The sequence below is a fragment of the Enhydra lutris genome, unplaced genomic scaffold (assembly GCF_002288905.1).
Source record: "Enhydra lutris kenyoni isolate GAN:26980312 unplaced genomic scaffold, ASM228890v2 scaffoldscaffold66, whole genome shotgun sequence".
Taxonomy (NCBI): Eukaryota; Metazoa; Chordata; class Mammalia; order Carnivora; family Mustelidae; genus Enhydra; species Enhydra lutris.
Window position 1 is genome coordinate 2,331,992 of NW_019154150.1, and position 19,945 is coordinate 2,351,936.

At 51.9% G+C, this 19,945-nt stretch overlaps 1 protein-coding gene across 3 annotated transcripts in view; it reads left to right on the forward strand.

Annotated features, from left to right (window-relative positions):
* Positions 1–19,945, forward strand: part of LOC111159087 (monoglyceride lipase) — a 106,301-nt gene that overhangs the window by 71,937 nt on the left and 14,419 nt on the right. For 2 of the 3 annotated variants that reach the window (XM_022521477.1, XM_022521476.1), the window contains exons 4-6: positions 5,737–5,873; positions 7,208–7,318; positions 17,137–17,226. In XM_022521477.1, coding sequence (XP_022377185.1) covers positions 5,737–5,873; positions 7,208–7,318; positions 17,137–17,226 — 338 coding nt within the window. The remainder of the gene's footprint in view (positions 1–5,736; positions 5,874–7,207; positions 7,319–17,136; positions 17,227–19,945) is intronic. The other variant, XM_022521478.1, reaches the window with a different exon arrangement.

The following is a 19,945-nucleotide window of genomic DNA, read 5'->3' on the forward strand; positions in this document are numbered from 1 at the left end:
CCCTGGCAGTCAATCACAGCCAATTCTCCCTCTGGGTTTGAGGGGCTGTGACTCTCACATCTCGCTCCAGCTGGTCGAGGCATATGACTTGCAAGGCCAGAGGCTCCATGATGATCAGTGATCATCTCTCTGGTCGGCCTGACCACACACCTTGTAAGCCCCCCCCAACCCCCACCAGCCCAGTGCTTGCTGACCTCCAGTGGGTTAGCCAGGAATGCAAGGCCAATACCCTAATTGTCATGGGAGGAAGTGCCCGTTCTCTCACCAATGGATGTCCCCAGGGAGACCAGAGCCTAGGCTCCGAGTTAACTCCATGTGCCTCCCAAGGCTGCCTTGCCCATGGGAAGAAAGCTCCTCCGGAAAATCCAGAACAGAGAACTCACAGAACTGCAGTGCATAAACACAACGGCCTGGAAAATAGCTCATTTCACCCTGGATCTCTCTGGGAATTGTGGAGCTGAGCCAAAGCCAAGACCAGAGCCCCTTTCCCTGTGCTTTCATCTTTCCATGGAACTGGTTTCTTTGGCAGGCCACCTGTGTGGCCTGTGGGGATGCGGGGCCTCCTTGGAGGGCAGGGGGCAGGGCACTTCTGAAGGAGCAGAGGTGAGAAACTGGGAGAGATTTCTGCTTGTACAGAAGCCCTTACACGGGTTAGGGGCTAGGAAAACCAAATTCGTAGGGCACCCCCCCCCACCCCTCCGCCACAGACACCTCCCTGGAGATGTCCGGGTGCTGCTCTCACAGGACAGATGGCCAAGCTGGGATCCGGGCACGCTGAGGTCTCGTGGAACCCTTGGCCCCATTCTAGACTTTCCGGGCTGACCTGTGCCTTTCAGAAGCCACAGGGACTGCGGGAAAACACTGGTCTGATGTTAACACCTGTAGTCACACGCCTGCATCGTTCGAACACAGTGCTCTCCTAGACATGAGGTCTCCAGTGAGCGTCTGTCGCTGTTTGCTGTGGTTAATTTCGATGTCTCTGCCCAGCCTGCATGTTCCCGCTGTAGTCTGCCCTCAAATATTTGGGAAGGCTCGCAACAGATGCTTCCTGGGGCCCATGTTTGCACATCTGCAGGTAGTAACAAGCTCAGCTGCTTGGCGAGTGTGACCCACCCCGTGTGAACCGCAGCTGATAGGCCACTCCTGGAACTTGCCTCAGGTGCAAGCATCTCCTGACACAAGCCCGGAGGGAAGGTGCCTGCCTTGTGTGCTGGTGGCAGTTTCTTTACCCAGTGAGGAAGGGCTTTTCTCTTCATTCCACTGCCTTCCGAGCTCCCGCTTCCTGCCGTTTCCCACAGAGGTGACAATGAAAGACACTGGATGTGGAGTCTGGACCTGACTCACCACAGCACTGAGCTCCATCCAGTAGGCCAGAGGGTCCCTTTCCTCTGCTGGAAAATGGGGTGCTGGAACCCTAACTCGCAGTCGTGAGGATCACAGGGAATAAACTTTTGGAAAAGGGCTTTGTAAATGATAAACAGCCACTCAAACATTGGGTGTTGTTATTCCTGCTTTGTGAGCCCTTACTCTCTCCTCCTTTATTTCAAGCCATCTTTTCCAGCGTTTTCTTCTATAAGAAAATGAATATTGAGTAGGACTGGTTCCCTAATAAAAGGGACTTGGGGTATTCCTTTCTTTTTATTCGAACATTAACAGGATCATAAGCCTTCTGAAAAAGGGTTCTTGAAAAGACACAAGGGAAAGGAGAATCTGAGTTGCATGTACAGACTGTTTGTGGTTCTGGAGGCTCCGTCCACATGGTGGGAAAGGAAATGGATCACATCCACTGTAGCCGGAGTCGTGGAGTAAAGCTCTTTGATGTGTGGCCATTATGGAAACACTGCCTACAGTTCATTTCAATGGACATTCATCAAGCCCCTCCGTTCTGCCAGGCTTGTGCACAGAGCCCCAAGGAAGTGTAGGTGACTACAAGGGGATCCCCGCTCCCCAGGACAGCCTGGCAAATATGGGGTACATGCATGCTGAACTTCCTCCTTCGTGTCCTTAGCAGACATCACTCATCACATACAGCACTCTCTTCTACCCAGGCCAGGCAGACTCGCCTTAGAATCCCCTGCGGCACAGAGCAGTGGGGGACCTCAGGCTACTGTGGGCTCAGAGCACCTTCCAGAAGGGGAGTAGGGCAGTGCTGAGCCACTTAAAGCCAGGAGAGCTTGCGGCAGGCAGGGAGGCTGGTCAGGAGGCTGTGGCCAGTGAAACCCAACAGGGGCCTCATCCCTTGGGAGCGACTGATTCAAGAGGCTCTGCCGCTGGAAATCCAGAAGGAATCAGGGATCAACTAGCCATAGGGACAGAATTAAAGTCAAAGGCAACAGCCTTGTTTGGGCCTGAATGATTTGGAAGGATGATGGGGCCATGAAGCCCCATGTGAATAGGAGAGCCCGTCTAGAAGCAGTTTGAGGAGCCACAGGACAATCGGGAGTCTTTCTGACCAGATCTGCAGTTCTTGGAAGTGTTGGAGCCAGAGACTGTGTAGCGAGGAGATGTACACAATTGGAGGAGAGCCAGAACATGGGAGCCACGGACGGGAACGAGGGCGAGCCGGGGGAGTGTCCAGGGCCTCCTGCACGTAGTCCGTAGAGAGAAGAGGCAGATATTGTAATACTTAATAACAGGAGCTAGCCCCCAAGTAAGCAGACTGGCGGAACTGAGCAGAAATCCAGAAATAGACTAGATTCAAGTGAAAGTGGGAACTATGGAGTATGACAAGGATGACCTCACAATCCAGTGAAGTAATGACGGAATTTTGCATGACTTCCGTTAAGACATTAAAACCCATCTGCACATTGCAGCTCGATAGGAGTGACAGTTTTACAATATTGTGAGTGTCCTTCAGGCCACTGAGCTGAACACTTAGAAGTGATGCAAGTAAATTTCATGTTATGTACATGCTACTACAAAAAAAGAAATGAAACCATAGAAGGACTCACAATGTATGACTGATAACACCCTTTAGAACCTTGAAATGGAGAAAGCCTTTATAACCAAGAATCAAAGTTCAGAAGCCATTAGAAGAAAGGACTTATTATTTGGCCATTTAAAAATAAAAATCATCCACGCAGCTAAACACAACATAAACAAAGTAAAAGGACAAAAGACCAACTCGTAGAGAAGAAGCTCTTCAATATCAAGACAAAATGCAAGACAGAAAAAAATAAGCAAAGACATGAATTCTCAGTTCACCACAAAAGAAATACAGCTGGCTCTTGAAGAATGAGAAGATGTTCAAACTACACGTTCTCCCCTATCTTATGGGTAAAAACCCAAATGCCAGTAGACATGCTTTGTTGGCTGAGAGAATGGGTCTTTTCCCATACTTGGGGGATGGAGTCAAGACCGGATATTCCACATGGAGGGGAATTTGGCAGAAACTGCCAAAGTGACACAGGCACATACCTTTCAACCGAGCAACCTCATGTCTAGACATACACCCCGAAGATGCCCCTTCACCAAGGTGAATTAGAACACCCCCAGGCGATTTATTACAGCCTGCTGTTAAAGAAACCAGAGATCGGCTAGCACACAGATAGTTTCCGATGAGAGACTGTTTGCAGAAACTTCCCTTTGCTCACACCAAGGGGTACCTACCACGCATGGCAACGTCTTTTTGCAAAAAAGAAATGCTTCGAGAAAAATCTGGAAAATAACTAAAATGATTAACCATAGGGAACAAGAGAGGAGAGGTGGAGTAGATAAGCATAGAAATAAGACTTCACTGGGTGAACCCTTCTTATAAATTTCTAATCGTTGTACCAGATCAGTGCGTATCTATTCAAGAAAGAAAATTAAATTGAAAACAAAACTTATAGCTGGAAACAAATTTATTTCGAAATTAACAAACGTTATTGTATATCAAATTAGGAACACAAGCCCACGGAGGAAATAATTAGGACATATTTGCAGTAACTTAAACTTTAAAGACAAGACTCTGGCATATCATTACTGAAGTATATTCTAAGGATGGGGGGAGGGAGGATGGGGAATTAATGTGAAATGGGTGTTATCAGTCCTCTCCAGCTGCCATGACAAAGCGCCATGGACGGGACATCTTAAACAACAGACATTTATTTACTCGCACACCCGGAGGCTCGAAGCCTGAGACTGAGGTATCGCAGGGCTGGTTTTTCCCAAGGCCTCTCTCCTTGGCCTGCAGGCAGCCATCTTCTTGCTGTGTCTTCCCATGGTCTTTCCGCTGTGCACATGCCCTTGACGTCTCTGTGTCCTAATCTCCTCTGCCTATAAGAACAGGGGTCGGATAGGGTTAAGACCCACCAGAACGGTCTCATTTTAATTAAATTGCCTCTTTGAAGGCCCTGTCTCCAAAGGCAGTCCCATTATGAGCCACAGGGGTCTAGGACTTCAACATAAGAGTTTAGGGGTGGCGGGGGACACAATTCAGACCATGACAAGGAGTATGGAGTTTTAATTCAGGGACGTTCTGGATGTGGATGGTGGTGACAGCAGCACAATCTGGTGAACGTACTCAAGCCCACTGAACCAACCGTACACTAAAAAATAGTTGAGATGGTAAATTGCATGGTATGTATATTTTACCACAATAAAAAAACAATCAATTTAAGGAGGGAAGAAACCCTCCAGGGGCGAGGGAGCAGAGGGTGTTATTGAGACGGCGACTGCTGGTGGGCTCCCGGCACCACGCGATGGTCAGGAAGGTGGCAGGGCTGGGGCAGGGTGCGCGGTGGACAGCAGGACAGCAGGGCACAGGAGCTTGTCCCCTGCCCAACGAGGTGGGTCCTGAATTTGAGGTGCAGGCAGCCTGTCAGTTCTAAGCAGTAAGTCCTTCCCCTTTCTATCTGTGAAATGAGTGTTGCCATCGTTACTCCCGTGACAGCTGTCCCCGCAGAGATGGCAGGAAGGGTTTGGGCAGATACCCTGGCTGCGTGGCCCCTGTTCTCTGGGCTCTCTTTCTTTTTGTGATTTTCAAACAGTCGTGTGAGGGGCTTGCAGCCTGAATAAGGAAGCCGCAGCCGCCAGCACGCTGTTTCTATAGCGACTGATGTCCTTCAGAGGGAAAACGTGAAGAGGCCCTAAGAAAAGAACCAGGGGAAACGAACAGCGCAGAAACGCGACAGATGATCAAGTCCAGAAGGAATACACTGTGACCTAGTTTTAGCGCGGCTTCGCGGAGACGCCCGGCAAACACCTCGGGCTGTTTTATCTCATTGTGTGCTTGTCAGATTGTCATCACTGAAGGCTGTGAGTGAGGTGACAAGATGCAACACTTGGACCTGGTGAAAGTCTAATGTGGAAACACAACCCTGAGGACCAAGGAGCTGGGAAGACCCCAGAAAATTCTGAGCCCCATCAGTTTCACTCCTGGCCACTTGGTAGAAAATCAGACCCGTTGAGACTCTGTGCACCTGTCTGTTCTTCCTTCCTTGGAAACAGCCACAAGGAAAGCATATCCTGGCTGCATGGACAGGCTTTGCAATGTTTATGTCCTTCCTTATCCCACTTCCAGGCTGTGGGATCTTGGGCAAGTTCCTTAACCAGTCTGTGCTTTGACTTCTGAAGCTGTAAAACAGGGAGAGAACTCCCACATGGGAGAGTGGTTGGAAAGAGAGGATTCCGCGGGATGATACATTTGGGTCCTTGGTCAAGAGTGGTCGGTAATTCCGGCAGGGAAACCACTGGACTCAGGTGGCCCACGGCCTCCTGGTAACTGTGATTCTCTCATCTCCCATTTCCTTCCAGTTGGCCACGGACAGAGCGAAGGGGAGAGGATGGTAGTGTCCGACTTCCACGTTTTCGTCAGGGATGTGTTACAGCACGTGGATATCATGCAGAAAGACTACCCAGGGCTTCCTGTCTTCCTTCTGGGCCACTCCATGGTAAGCAGACCACAGAAGACCTCGCCCAAATCAAGACTGGTCCCCAGCCTCGCTGTGGGTGGGAAAAGTGAGACCCCCGTGATGAAGACAAGGTGCTCCCCACCCCACCCACTCTCTGCCTGGCTGGCATGCCCCCTCTCTGCGTGCCCTGTACTTGGAGCTCCCGGGCATTTTCGTGCTCAGGACAAGCCAGGTTCAGTGTCCTGGAGACAGCCCAAGAGGGAGCTTCTCATTGAGACCCAAGACGCCAGGAGGCTGCCTGCCCATCATTTCTGAGGACCTCTGCTGTGGGGCCTCTTCGGAAACCAATCTTTTCTTTTCAGGCTCTGTTGGCCCCTCACTGCCATTTCACAGTGAGACTCCCAAGGGCGCCTCTCCCTGCAGAGCCATTTCTCAGAGCAGGGATGGCTCTTCCATCAGCGAGAAACCCAGGGAAAGTGCCCAAACCCTGGATGCTTGCTCCAGCCTGTACAGTACGAATGGGAACTGGGCACATCGTCTCCCCAGGGAAAGAAGTCCTTAAAAGCCATTCAGAATCCTTTCCACCTTTTAAATGTATCTAATCCCCTAAGAAGCCACCAAGTATAATCTTTAAGTCCGCAGCCTGCAAATGGGCAGCACGTCTCCCCGCGGGCAGCCTGACAGGTTGGCTGGCAGAGAATTTTGAACTGATGAAATGTAAAGGTGGGGGGCAGCGGGGGACTTTTCCCTCTGGGGCTGGGCTTCCGCCCCCTTTATCACAGCCTGTCTTGCTTCCTACACGTCTCTTACCTGCCCAGCCTCTATCCGCCTTTGTGGTCCCACCCACCCTCATCTTCAGGCCTACAACCAAGGCCTCATGCTTCCAGCACCATTCACGCTCACTAAGTATTTTTCTTGGAACCAAAATTTCTGGGACCTTGACCGAACCAAGAAGAAAAAAAAAAAAAAGTATAGCCATCTCTTCTTATAATCCGATTACAAAAACAAAAATCTCATATTAAGGCTGAAGGCATGAATGCATTGGGGGTCTGCCAGCTTTTGGCTGGAAACGAAGTAGGAATGTGTTGTTTAACTGGCGGCCCACAAGCAGGAACCTTATTTATATCTCTCTGAAATGTTTGCTCTTGGAAAACCCTGAGGGGGGGAAAAAACGTGTGTAATAAAATAATTGCAGATCCAGTTTATCCAACATTCCGTGGAGTCTACTCCAAGGTAAGCCCCCCACCCCCACCCTGCCTGGGGCTCCGGGCCAAGCCTGCAGCTTCGGGGGAGTGTGTTGATGGTGGTTTATTAGAAATATGTGCGCTGGCGGAGGCTGGCATGTGCCCACCCTGGCCTGTTTTGCTTTGTAGGGAGGTGCCATCGTCATTCTCACGGCCGCGGAGAGGCCAAGCCACTTCTCCGGTATGGTCCTCATTTCACCCTTGGTTCTGGCCAATCCTGAGTCTGCGACGACTTTCAAGGTAAATGGACTTCTGGTTCTGGGCGAGTCCTGCAGGGCCTGGGGGGGGGGGGCGGGGGGGGGGGGGGGGGCATCCATGGGCACGTCCTTTCCTGGCTAAAGTCTGGGGGGAAGGGCCGGAGTCCGTTTTCGGACTTTGTCCTTCGCCGTGTGAAGGTTTGCACAAATACCAAACCTTGTCGCCACAGGGGTTCCGTGATGTCTGAAGTCAGGTGTGTTTTCTCCCTTAGCGATGAGAGAAGAATAGTTTCCTGTTTGTGTGTGTTTTCTTGGTGAAAGTTGAACAGGGAAAAAGTGACACATGTTGGGAATCTAGCAAAATAACCTTTGTTAACAGTTTGTGTTGAGGGCCTGGGCTGATTTTCATTGACTATTTGCCAGCTCGAGCCAAAAGTACACGCGGAGGGGAAGGGCCAGCAGTCTGTGGTGGTGACGTAGGGGGGGTCCGCTGAGCAGCAGCTCTCCTCCAGCCTGGAGCACGTTTTCCTTTGCTCTAAGGATGTACCCTTCTGTTTGAGCCATCATTTTGTTGTCCCGGTTATACTGGTACGTGGTGGCATGCATGGACGTGCTCTTGGTTCTGGGGCTCCGGGCCATGTGCACAAGGTACACGAGCTAACATTCAGTTGACCTCTGAACAACACAGGTGTGAACTACATGAGCCTACTCATGCATTGATTCTTTCAACAGATATAAGCAATTATCATATGGTTTCACTTATTTGTGGAGCATAACAAATAACACGGAGGACATGGGGAGATGGAGAGAAGGGAGTTGAGGGAAATTGGAAGGGGAGATGAACCATGAGAGACTATGCACTCTGAAAAACAATCTGAGGGTTTTGAAGGGGCGGGGGTGGGAGGTTGGGGGAGCCAGGTGGTGGATATTATGGAGGGCACGGATTGCATGGAGCACTGGGTGGGGTGCATAAACGATGAATTCTGTTACGCTGAAAAGAAATTAATAAAAAGAAAAAAGAAAAAAGAAAAAAAAGGATATAGGGCTTTAAATATATTTTCTCTTCCTTACGATTTTCTTTCTTCCTTCCTGATGATTTTCTTAATCACATTATTTCTTTAGTTTACTTTAGCATAAGAATATAACGTATGCTATGTAATCCATACAAAATATGTGCTAATCACCTATTGATGTTATGGGTAAGGTTTCCAGGCAAGAGTAGGCTATTAGTAGTTGGGTTTTGTGGGTGGGGGGCAGGGCAGGGAGGGTCAATGTTATGTTTGGTTTTCAGCTGGGCAGGGGCTCAGCGCTCCTAGCCCTTGAATTGTTCAGGGGTCAACTGAACTGCCTAGGAGCGGAACAGGTGCTTCGTCTCAGAGAAGGGAGATGAGAGCGTGGCATCTCAGGACTGCTTGACGTGAACGTGGGTTGTGAATGTTCTGGACCTATCCTTTAGCGGCGTGAGGTTTAAGAGAGAGCATAAGTGAATGAGAGTTGGAGAATCCCAACCCCGTGCATCCCCAGGGAAGGGTTAATCTTATGCCAATGCCAGTGGGGCTGCCCTCTGAGCCAGTTGTCAGGACTCTCAAAGGACTCAGAGGGTGAGGTGGGGGTCATGGGGCCATGGGGAACTGGCAGCCATCCGCCGGTGGCTTACCCTCCTTTCCCTGGCCTCACCGTCAAATGGCGGCAGGACTTCTAAATAATTGCCGGTGGCACTGATACCTCCAGTATCCTCCTGAGCACCCAAGTAGAGGAGCACAGGACAGGAATAAAGGCTTGTAAGAATGTTTTCAAAGTGTTTCCTCCAGCCCACGGCCAGAGATGGGTGGGCAGGTCCTGTGGAGAGCCTTTCCTTTACATACAGAGAAATGGAGACAGGCTGAGCCAGAGAGAAACCTGGAACTATCTGATAGTTTAACCAGAGAACAACGATTTACTTAATCCACCGCAGAATAGAGATGCCTCACGTCTTTGAACTTTGCCCCATTGGAAGGAAATCACCACTGACTTGTTGAAACCAACTGTCTTAGTAAATTTCAGTGCTGTGTGGGCGGACAGCAGTGCAGGCAGAGCCACCCTGTTTCTGCCAGGGAAAGAAATGAAGGTCATTCCCAGAACCACAGGTAATGCCCACATGGGCTACTTTCTGGTCACTCACATGTGCAAGAAAATGCATGACCTCCTGGACGGCTCCCATCACGACTGTAATCCGCTATATAGCATGAGGGCAAATCACTCACATCAAGGGTTCTTTTCCAAGTAGAACGAGCAAGACCAGGATCACAGTGGAGCGCGGAGTTCTCACGGCACCCATGTGCTCTGACTCAGGAAGGTGTATTCAGTTCAGTGAGCGCCCAGCATGTGCCCTGCTTTCCTCTGCCTTATCGCCCCTGGGAGAGGTTGTGACCTTGTTTTGTGAAAGGGAACATTGAGGCTCGGGCAGGGTGAGTGACCTGCCAGGATCACACAACTTGCCTGATTGATCTGAATCCGGGGCTGCCCACTCTCCCTCTAGGATGTTTCCCTAGAGAAGAAAATAGGTATTTTCTGACGTGGATGTTCTTCCTTAGAGACAAGCCAGAGACCTTGGGGCTTTCCAGATAAAATGCACAAGGGGGTCATGGCAGCAGGGCCCAGAGGTGGGCCCCAAGGCTTCCCATCAGAGTCTCTAGCAGACGTGGAACTTCCAGGCAAGGCTGCCAGCGTGACCTCTCCGAGCCCTGTGCTAATAGATCACCTTGTCAAATCAGGAACCAGCTGTCCCTGGGGGGTGCTGGTCTCCTCTTATTAACCAAGACAAATTGGATTTCCTGTTGCCCCCAGACCTGAGGACACATCTTCCCCCACCACGAAATCTGTTGCTTTCCCTGGGTCTCGGGCAGTTTTGACTGACAGAGTCCCTGATTCATCTGCCTACCCACCCCCGGGGTGACTGGATTACCCTGTACACAGCTAGTCTAGTGCAACAACCTTCCTGAAAGCTTCCCGGAGAACCTTTGTTTAAAATTTAAACATTGTTAGAATAACACTTTCACAGGGTTCAAACGTTAAAAGATGAGGAGAGGACAGACAGGGGGCTGTCTCTGCCCGGTGGAGGCCGGCCACCGGAGTCTCCATCTACTGGGACTCACGGGCACGTGCTACTCGTTGCTGTGTTTTACCCTCTCTGTGCCTTCTGTGGGCTTTGTTCTTTCGGCTGGCTTCATTTTTGTGGGTTTGGCTTTAGTTTGGTTGTTTTACTCAGCATATGATACCACTTGCGCCTCCTTCAGGATTCAGGAATAGTTATTCCCATCAGCATTAACTGGAATAGTTCAGGCTAGGTCCTGGAATAGGTAAGGTCTCCCTTACAGACCTCCAAGAGGACTGGCTTCCCAGAGACCACTCCCACCTGAGAGGGCTGAGGTGGAAGAGGGGGCCTTGCCGTGGCCAAGACAGAGGGCAAAGTCAAGTCCTGGCCGCGCCCCTCCTCCCAGTGGACTGTGCCAGTGGTTTATTTCATGGCACCGAACTCCTGCTGGAGAGATTCTCCAAATCATCGAAGTGGGCAGCTTGAGTACAAACAGGAACGTGGAAGAGGACAGGCCCTACCCCCTGGATTGTAGGAACACCGGATCCCCATGCCAGACCGACCGCACCCCCCGCCCACACATACCCCACCAGACCTGCACACGGCTGGTCTTAGCTCCACATTCCCTTTTCCACAAGCTGGGGTGTGTTTAGCCTGGAGGACAGACAAGGAGGACAGGTATCTGGCCCCCAAACACTGTCTGTGTTTAGAATGTGATTGCACAAGGGAAGGGACCACAGGAGAAATTTGGAAACAATATCCAGTGTATCAGAACCGGGGCAGTGCAGAGCTAGAGTCCTTCCCAGGGAGCAGAGGTGAAACCCTGGGCTGCCCAGCTAGGTGGGTGTGTGAACGAGACTTGGGTGTCCTCACTTGGCCTTGCCCCGGGGATAGCATGCAGGAACGTGGGGTGGGGTGCAGAACCACTCACTTTTTTAGGTGGGTGAGATGAGGAACCACCGAAATCCCCCTGGGCTGTGCCTGGGGTTGTTGATGGGACGGGCAAGCTCAGCCTGCCGGGAGGGTGATCTTCTAAATGATATTCTTTGCCTCTTGCCTGGAGGTTGTCCCCGGGGATCCAGGGTCAGGGACGCAGGAGCCAGCCCACCCAATTCCAGATGCTTCCACTCCCTGTCAATCAGGGCACCTGGCCAAGCAGAGAGGAGAGAGCAGCCATGAACCAGGCCCTCAGTGTATGAGCCGCCCTATCTCGGTTCCTTTCCGCCACCACCCAGTATGGAGAGAAAGTCATTCCCAATTCACAGACAAGAACGTGGGGCCAATTGTTTTGCTTAAGGTCAGCTTGTGCCCCAGCCCCGGTCGGCAAGTGAGGCAAGATACTCCCTTTCACCCCAAAGCATGCCTGCCAGCGGTCAGCTGCCCTTGACTCGAGCGCCTTCTCATCTGTTTGTAGTCACCAGGCTCTAGAAGGCCCTGGGGACAATCTGGGTGCTGGGGGTGGAGGGGAAACAGGAGGCAATGGGTGGGGTGGGGGGGGATTGCCCCTCTTTCACATGTGCTATGAAGTTAGACCCAGGGACCAGGACTTAACTACAGTCATGAACTGGCCCATGAATCTGGCAGCTGGGATGTGCCTGGGGATAGGGGGTGTTACCTCTGTCCTGCAGGTGCCTGAGCTGTCGTAGCTAGGGGTTCAGACTTCTAGACGCTTGGCATTCAAGAAACAAGTCATCTCCCCAACACATCTTTGGGGAGCCCCTGCTGTAGGTCAGCCACAGGGCAGACAGCGGTGAGCCGCTGCTCCCCCCTTCCCAGCTCGGCACACAGAAAAGGCACAAGGCACTTCCTAGTCTCCGCTGGCCTGAGGCTGCGTTCCTCCCCCACCGAGAGTTTCTGGGCTGACCCTTGCAGAAGGCACCCTCACAGAAGGCCTAGCTCTCTGGCCCCCTTTTGCACAAGTTGGCTTGCTGGAGCCACTTTAGAGGATCGCGATTATAATTCCCTCCCTCGTGTCAAGTCTTTCATCAGCTGCAGAAGCTTCAAAATGATCTTAGGGAGCCATTAAAACCTTTTGGATCAATAGAGGCATTTGCGCACATCACTAGTATTTAAAGTGATGGGCTCAGCATTTCATCCAGGAATGGCCCAAGGGCATGTCAAGGGCCAGTGACACACTCTGGTCCCTGGCTCATCGGGAGGTGGACCTCACTTCTGGGAGAGTTATTCTTTTTGGGGGGTGCAATAGTTTTCAGGGTTGTAGCTGTGACTGTGGCACTTGTTGCACACCGTCACTCCGAAAAACATTGGCGGTGCTCTCTCTGCAGTCAGTCCAGGAGAGTTTGTTGAGTTTCTCCTGAGGACAGAAGCCAGAAGGGCAATTAGGGAGGAACTCTGTGGAAACCAGGTCTCAAGTAACCTCCCCAGCAACACTTCGAGGTTTGTTTCATTATCCCCATCTGAGAGATGAAGAAACTGAGGACCACAGACTTCTTGGTGATTCAGAACCAGAGTTTGAATCAAAACTTGCCTGGTTCTCAGTCTCCTCTTTCTGGGGCTGGGAGGCTGGCAACTTGGGGCCCATTAGCTATAAATCTGCCCCCAAATTACCCTCTGGTGATGAGACCTGGGGTCCCTGCTGAGTCAGCACCACTGGGTGGCACAAACCTGACCCAGCCTGCAGGGGTCATGATTTGAAGGGGGAATCTCACCTCAGTGGGGGTTGTCTGGGGTCACTCCTCCCTGGAGCTGGATCCAAGGCTCTCTCCACACTCCTGCAGGATTATCCGGAGAGCCTGAGCGAACCGGCAACAAGAAGTTTATTCTGTTTGATTCCAGCTTCCTTATGGGTGAGCTGCTCCTCTCATTGGTGCCTCTGCCGGCTTTTCTTGCCTTCCCTTGAAGGTGATGGAGGGCTCTCCCCGCTCATGGTGGAAGCTTAGGAAGGCTGATGGTGGAGGCTTAGGGAGACCGATGGTGGAGGCTTAAGGAGATCATGGTGGGATGCAGCAGCACCGACCAGGGCAGCCCGAACAAAATTGATCCTCAGGGTGTGGGCTCTGTCAGGCCCTTTCCACCCCTACTCTTTCCTTACTACATGGCCCTTCCTCACCTCATACCCCCTTCTCAGCCCTTCTGGCTCTCTGCATCACTACAATCAACCCACTGCCCCTGCTAGATTCATTCAGCCCTGCCTCACCCTTTCCTCCCCCACCAGCCTCTAGGCTAATGGAATAAACAACCCCTAGAAGAACAGCAGGGAAAGGGGTTATCTTTCGCACCTGTTCCAAGCATCCTGCCCCTGCAACCGTCTTGGAATTTTTTGTGGGGAAGAGGCCGAGCACCTAATTTTTTTTGTTTTTTAAGCCACATTATTGTCATCAAAAGATTTGCCTCTACCTCCAGGAAGGCAGACCCAGCCACCTGCCACCTCCCCTCCTGAGCCCTGTGCACCCTTGCCCTGTCTCCTCCTACTTATTCTTTGGGGAACAGGCCTTTGGCAGCTGCAGGAGGGAGCTGTCTCCCCAGCACTTGGCTCACTGTACTTGGAAGAGGGAGGCATAGCCGCCGACTGGTCTGGCTGTAACTGGTTAGTTTCCTCCACAGAGACCAAGCCCAGCCATTGTTCATTTTGAGATTTTTTGTTTATTTGTTTAAGATTTCATTTATTTGAGAGAGAGAGAGAGAGAGAGAGAGAGAGAGCATGCACGAGTGTGGTGAGAGGGAGGAGAAGGCGGAGCAGAGGGAGAGGGAGAAGCAGGCTCCTCGCTGAGCAGGGAGCCGGATGCGGAGCTCAATCCCAGGACGCCTGGATTATGACCTGAGCCAAAGGCAGACACTTAACCGACTGAGCCCCCCAGGGACCCCTGGCTTTGTTCATTTTGTACAAAGCAAACAATTCTACAGAAATGGCCCTCTTCTTTTATTTTTCTTCCAAAACTCTTTCCCTAAAAGTTTCCTTTAGCTGTAGAAAGTTCTTCTGTTAAGAGAAAGAAAAGTGTTGTCTAGGAGAAAGGACTGTCATCCTGTCCTGCAGGCAGAGTCCTTCCTGGCCCTCTTGTCCCCTCCCTCCACCCTATGAATCCAGAGCAAGGATGGTTTGAGCCACTGTGCTGCCTTTTCTGATCCTTGTCAAACCTAAACTCTCAGCATCTTCTCCTAGAAGTGAGGGTCTTGGTATTTGGGGGCATAAATATTTTGGTTTAAGAAGGACCAGTGGCAAGAGCATAGATTCGAAGATGAAGGTAAGTCTGTCTCCTCACCCCTGGCCGGCCCCTGTGTGCCCGGGTCCATGCAGAATCAGGTGACGGTCACAAAACGTAAATTATTGGTGAACAAGAAATCTGGTGGTGGTCTTAGGAGTGCTGGCACGGAGGCTGTGTGGACTCCCTCTTTCACTTTGCTGGAGGGTGTCTTGGCTGTGGAGCTGGTATGCCCCCTGGCCTTTCCTTGGCTGTCTGCCATCTAATCCGGAAATGGTAGGAAACTGAAGGGCGGGAAGACAGCAGTGTCCTTGAGCACGCTGGGCCAGACCAGACAGGCACACAGGCCAAACATGTCTGGTGATTCCAAAGCATGGCAGGGCTGCACACCGTCAACGGTCAGCCCTCAGGCCCACTCAGGGAGCCATGGCGAGGGTGACCGAGGATGGCAAGATGTCCAGATGACAATTGCTCAAGCTTTGGGCTACGCATTAAGTCCTTCCCCAACAGTGTCACCCTTGGGCCAGTCCTACTGGAGGAAAGAAGTCCCATGGAATCCTCCACCCTCCTGAAGCAGTCGGACCCTAGTGGGGACCAGAGGGCACAGCACCTTGCCTCCCTGCCTTGTGTGACCACACACTCATCTGCTGTATTTGCTCTTCATTTAAACTTTTCCTTTAACCTTTGAAAGCATACATCCCAACTCCTGAATTTAGGTTCCCAGAGGAGCCTCCAATTTCTGGAGTTCATAGATGTTTGGAAGCACCCAAACCCTTTCCTTTGGGAGAGCTCTCCAGACTCCGAGCCATCCCGGCCATGTGCTTGTCTGCGGGGCTGCTCCACGACCCTGCCTTGACACTTGAGCCCTGGCCACAGGTCCTGTCCATCCCATGAGGCTGCACACTGTATGGCCAAGTCCAGGCCCTTCCCCAGTGCTCCCAGTTGGATTCCCTTCTATTTCTCCACAAGATTCTCATACGTCAGCTCAGGGTGCTGCGTGGCACCTGGTGCGTTGACAGCAGTGAGTTGACATGCTTGGGGATCGCTGGCTTGGACCCCAGGCATGGGGGGTCGGGAGTGAGGCTGGTCTTCAAGGCAGGGAGCTCCCATCTTTTCCTGAAGCATGCAGACTTGACCGTGTGGACCTCAGAGTGGCTGGGTGCACCTATGTTCCTTCAAGAGCAAACCCCTTTTTTCTTCTCTGCCTGATTCCTAGCCGTGTGAGAGGACATCCAGCTTGTACAGCCCGAGGACACAGGATGTTTTATAGCTCTGAGTGTCAAGCGGGTAGCGGGGTCCAGCAAGTGACTCCACAGAGAGCCCCAATGGCAGCTGTGTGTGGTCACCCACAGGAAATTCAGGCCCCCACTTAACGCTCATATGGAAAGAGAATAACCAAGGCCAGTGGTGTGAGGGGAAAGCACAGTGTCGCCCAGACCGTTGTCCCCATCCCAGCTGGCCACGTGATGCACGCCTGAGCCTATTTCCTTGTGCAATGAAGATGAACCCTCACGGCATCTGTGTCAAGATTAAAAGTCTGGGCATCCACGGCTGTATGCGACACAGCAAAGATTGTCCTTCAGTAGATGTGAGTGCCCTCACCCCCGCTGAGGGTACCGAGGGGACATCTACCTCTCGGCTCCATGATGTGTGCCTTCCACAAAGACTGAGAACTCACTGCTTGCCACCTTCCCTGCGATTCTAATTTCAGCAAGTCACAGCTCACTTGTGAAATAGCATCTCTCCCCCCTGAGTGTCTGTGCCCAGTGCAGAAACGAGAACAGCCCCCCTCTGCGGGGAGAAGTGTGAGATCCAGGCTCACACTCTTCCTGGGTAAACACCAGATCCTGCAGGAGAGACGGGTGGGGAGGCGCGGCTTGTCCCTGCATCGGGCTCAAGCTCAAGGAGCACGGATTAAGCACCTACTGTGTGCCAGGTGCTTTATCACACAGTGGTCCTCTGGGGGAACGCCAAGGTCCCCACTGACAGCTAAGGGAATGGGGGCTCCGTGATGCCCTGATCTCGCATCCAAGTGCGCAAGACAGCACAGCCGGGGATCAAATCAGGTCTCTTTCCTTCTGCCACGCATCTCCTGATCAAGCTGGTGACGATTTCTGTCTCCCTCTGAGACAAACCAAGGCAATCCACAGATTCTTCCCTATCAGAGCAGGCTTCTCTGGGATCTTCCGAGCTATCCTGCTTCACAGGTGATCTGGGTGGTTCTGCTCCTGCTGTGTATTTTTAGGAAACTCACAGAAGTGACTCGTGCCTAAGACCTCAGCTAGGCAGCTCCCGCAAAGAATTCCAAACCGCAACCGATGAGTGACTGTGGGGAGGGCGGCCACACATGATCCGGAACAGGCAAAAAATAGATATGGCATTCCTGCCGTCAGCTGCGGCGGCCCACCTCCCGCCCGGCTCCCCCCACGGCCCAGATCTGAGCCAGACTAACTGGAGGTTGTCTGAATCAGAGCAGGCAGAGTCCCGGGGTGTTCAGCCTGGGGAAGAGGACCTGGCTGATGTTCAGCTCGGATGTCACTTTCCTTAATTTATTGTAAACTGTCCTGTGGGCAGAGCTGGGCATGGATGCCACCGAACTCACATCCCTTGTTTTCCCCTCCCTGCTAGGTCTTCGCTGCGAAAGTTCTCAACCTTGTCCTGCCAAACCTGTCCCTGGGCCCAATTGACTCCAGAGTGCTCTCTCGGAATAAGACGGAGGTGAGTCTTTCTGAAAACCTGGGGGCACCTGGGTGCTGCTGAGGGACTGAGGGCAGCAGCCCTGTGGGAAAGCTGAGTGGTGGTTCCGTCCCTTTCGCTGAGGCCCTGCGTGAAGTGATGGGGACATGAAGATGCGCGAGGTGCCGTGTGGCTTCAGAATTAGGCGGGAAGGGACAGGAGCAAATCAGAGGAACTTGTGTGAACCAGCGAGGTCTCTTGTGGTCGCAAGTGACAGAAACCCAACTCAAAGTGATTCAAGCAAAAAGTATTTATTGATAGATGGAATTAAAGGCTTCAGGCATGGCTGGATCCAGGGACTCAAAAGTCTTATTCACCATCCATCTCTCCCCAGTACTCCAATCCCCTGGCTTACTTCACTCCCAGGCAAACTTAACTAGAGTGGAAGCAAAGATGGCCACCAGCAGCTTTACCTAAGCAACCCCAGCAGAAAGACAGTGTGTTGAAAAGCCAACAAATATCTCAGGGCTGATTTTTATTGGCATACTGTCCAGGCCTGACTTACTGTCCAGGAAAAGGCATGGTGTTCACCCCACCCAACCTCATGGGTTCAGTGTATAGAGGGGCAGTCCCTGGAGGACTCATTGGGATGATGGTAACAGATTGAACTCAGGCCAGGCCAAAAGTCCTATGTCCATGGCTTGGGAGGTGGGAGCTAGTGCTGGAGCTGGAGGGAGTTCAGAGGAAGAGGGTTCCCGGCAATAGTAACTGTGCTGATAAAGACCTGGCATGAAGGGAGGATGGCCCATTTGCAGACCAGTCAATAGCTCAGTTTGGCCACAGCAGAGAGGGCAGCAGGTGACCGGCAAGGGGTGAACTGAGGTCAGATCACAAGGCACCTCGTGAACCCCTTCTCCTAAGAGCCACTGCCCTGCCAGAAATCCATCACAGCCCCCCAAGCAGAGCTGTTACCTTCTTACCTTCTGTAAGAGCAAAACCAGCCGAAAGGAGCTCAGAAAAGGCCAGGTGGCTTTGAGAGAAAGAGGCTGGGAGGTTGTGCCATCCGGTTAATGTCACCACCTCCAGGACCAGGCACCAAGGTCAGCAGGGACAAGAGGTCAAGGTCAACTCATGTACCTGAGATACTGGGTCTGAGTAAAGTCCCAAACCCCAGAGATTTGGGTTGGTCTATTAAGAGACTGCTCAGTGAGCTGGTGCACTTCTCATCTAGCTGAAGCCCTGCACCTTGTACTCCGCCTTTGACTGGGTGCCGGGCAGGTACTGGGAGCTCACCCGCCGCACGGCAGCCCCAGGCTGCAGGTGAGCAGACAGAGACTCCGAAGATCTGCCGCAGGGACCTAGCCTGACCTAGGTCTCAGACCTAGGCTGAGAGCGTAGGTGGGTGTGCTCTTCCACCTGGTCTATCTGTGGGGGCAGGGACCCTGGTGGGCTTATGGCCAGTGGACAGGAGGCAACCCTGGGCATCTGGAAGACACCAGAATTATCTTCAGCATTAAGCAAATCATTTTGCTACTCTTCTGCCTCAGTTTCCCCTCTTGCCTTAGGAATTGGAAACCATGGAATCATTGGCTTCCCAAGACCCCTGGAAAATGGAGTGGGGTACTCTGGTATTCCAGTGGCCTTCCTGGGTTTCCTCAAGACCTGGGCTCTCAGGTTGTAGCTTTATTATAAAATGTGACCTCCTGGCCCTCTGAGTCACTTAGAGGATGGACAACTAAATGGGGATCGGCCTTAATGGGAAGAAGTGTTGACCAGAGGTCTGACTCCCAGATAGCTGAGGGCCACCTGTTTGTAAATGACACCAGCAAGAGACCCTAGGGGATGGCGGGATCTGTAGGCAACCAACCCCCACCTCTGGGATGTCCCATCTGCCAGAGTCATCCACCTTCAGTTGAAATTTTTAATTCATTTTAAAAACCCACAGTGCCTCCCAAAGCCACACCTTGGGGCCAAATTTGACCAACCGGGATCAAAGAATATTTGAGAAAAGAAAAAAAATTTCATTTCCAAAGGCCAATCTATATAGCGAAAAGGCACCACTTTAGGACCCAGAAACACAAAAGCCAAACTCGTGCTATTCGATCTAATACTGATGTGTGTGAACGAGGTTGACATTAACCCCATTTACAGATGAGGAGACTGAGGCTCAGGGGTTAAGTAGGAGTTTACGTTGTCCGAGAGGCACAACTCATCAGGACCAGAGCTGAACCCATCTGATTGAGAAGCCCACGCCTGGCGGCCTCCTCCCAGCCACTATAGACAATCCCTAAGCTCTTTCCTGTCTTACAATAGCTGGCCTGTGGGCAGGATTCACTTTGTGACAGAGGCCCGAGGGGGCAGGGTCTCCTCCACCTGCTGGCATCCTGAATAATGGCTTGAATGTGCAATCTCTAGTAAAACCAATTATCTTTGCCTCAGCTGTGCTGGCACAACAATAAGGAAGAGAGAGAGAGAGAGCCCACTCCCTTTGACATCTTTGGGATGAAACGTCCAGGTGCAATTTCAAATTGTTTATCTTTCCACCCGAAGGTACTTGGGCAAAAAGGCAGGGGGGAAAAAAAGAAAATGAAGTTCCAAACCCTCTTTGTTTAAAAGGAGCAAATTTCAGAGCTTTTATCTCATTTTTGAGATCATGGAAAATTCCACTGAAGGCCTTACAGAAACCGGGAGTCGTGTGAGCACAGAGCAAAGCAGGCTCTTCCCTCCCTGCTCCGTCCAGCCCGCACCCTGCAGCTGCGCA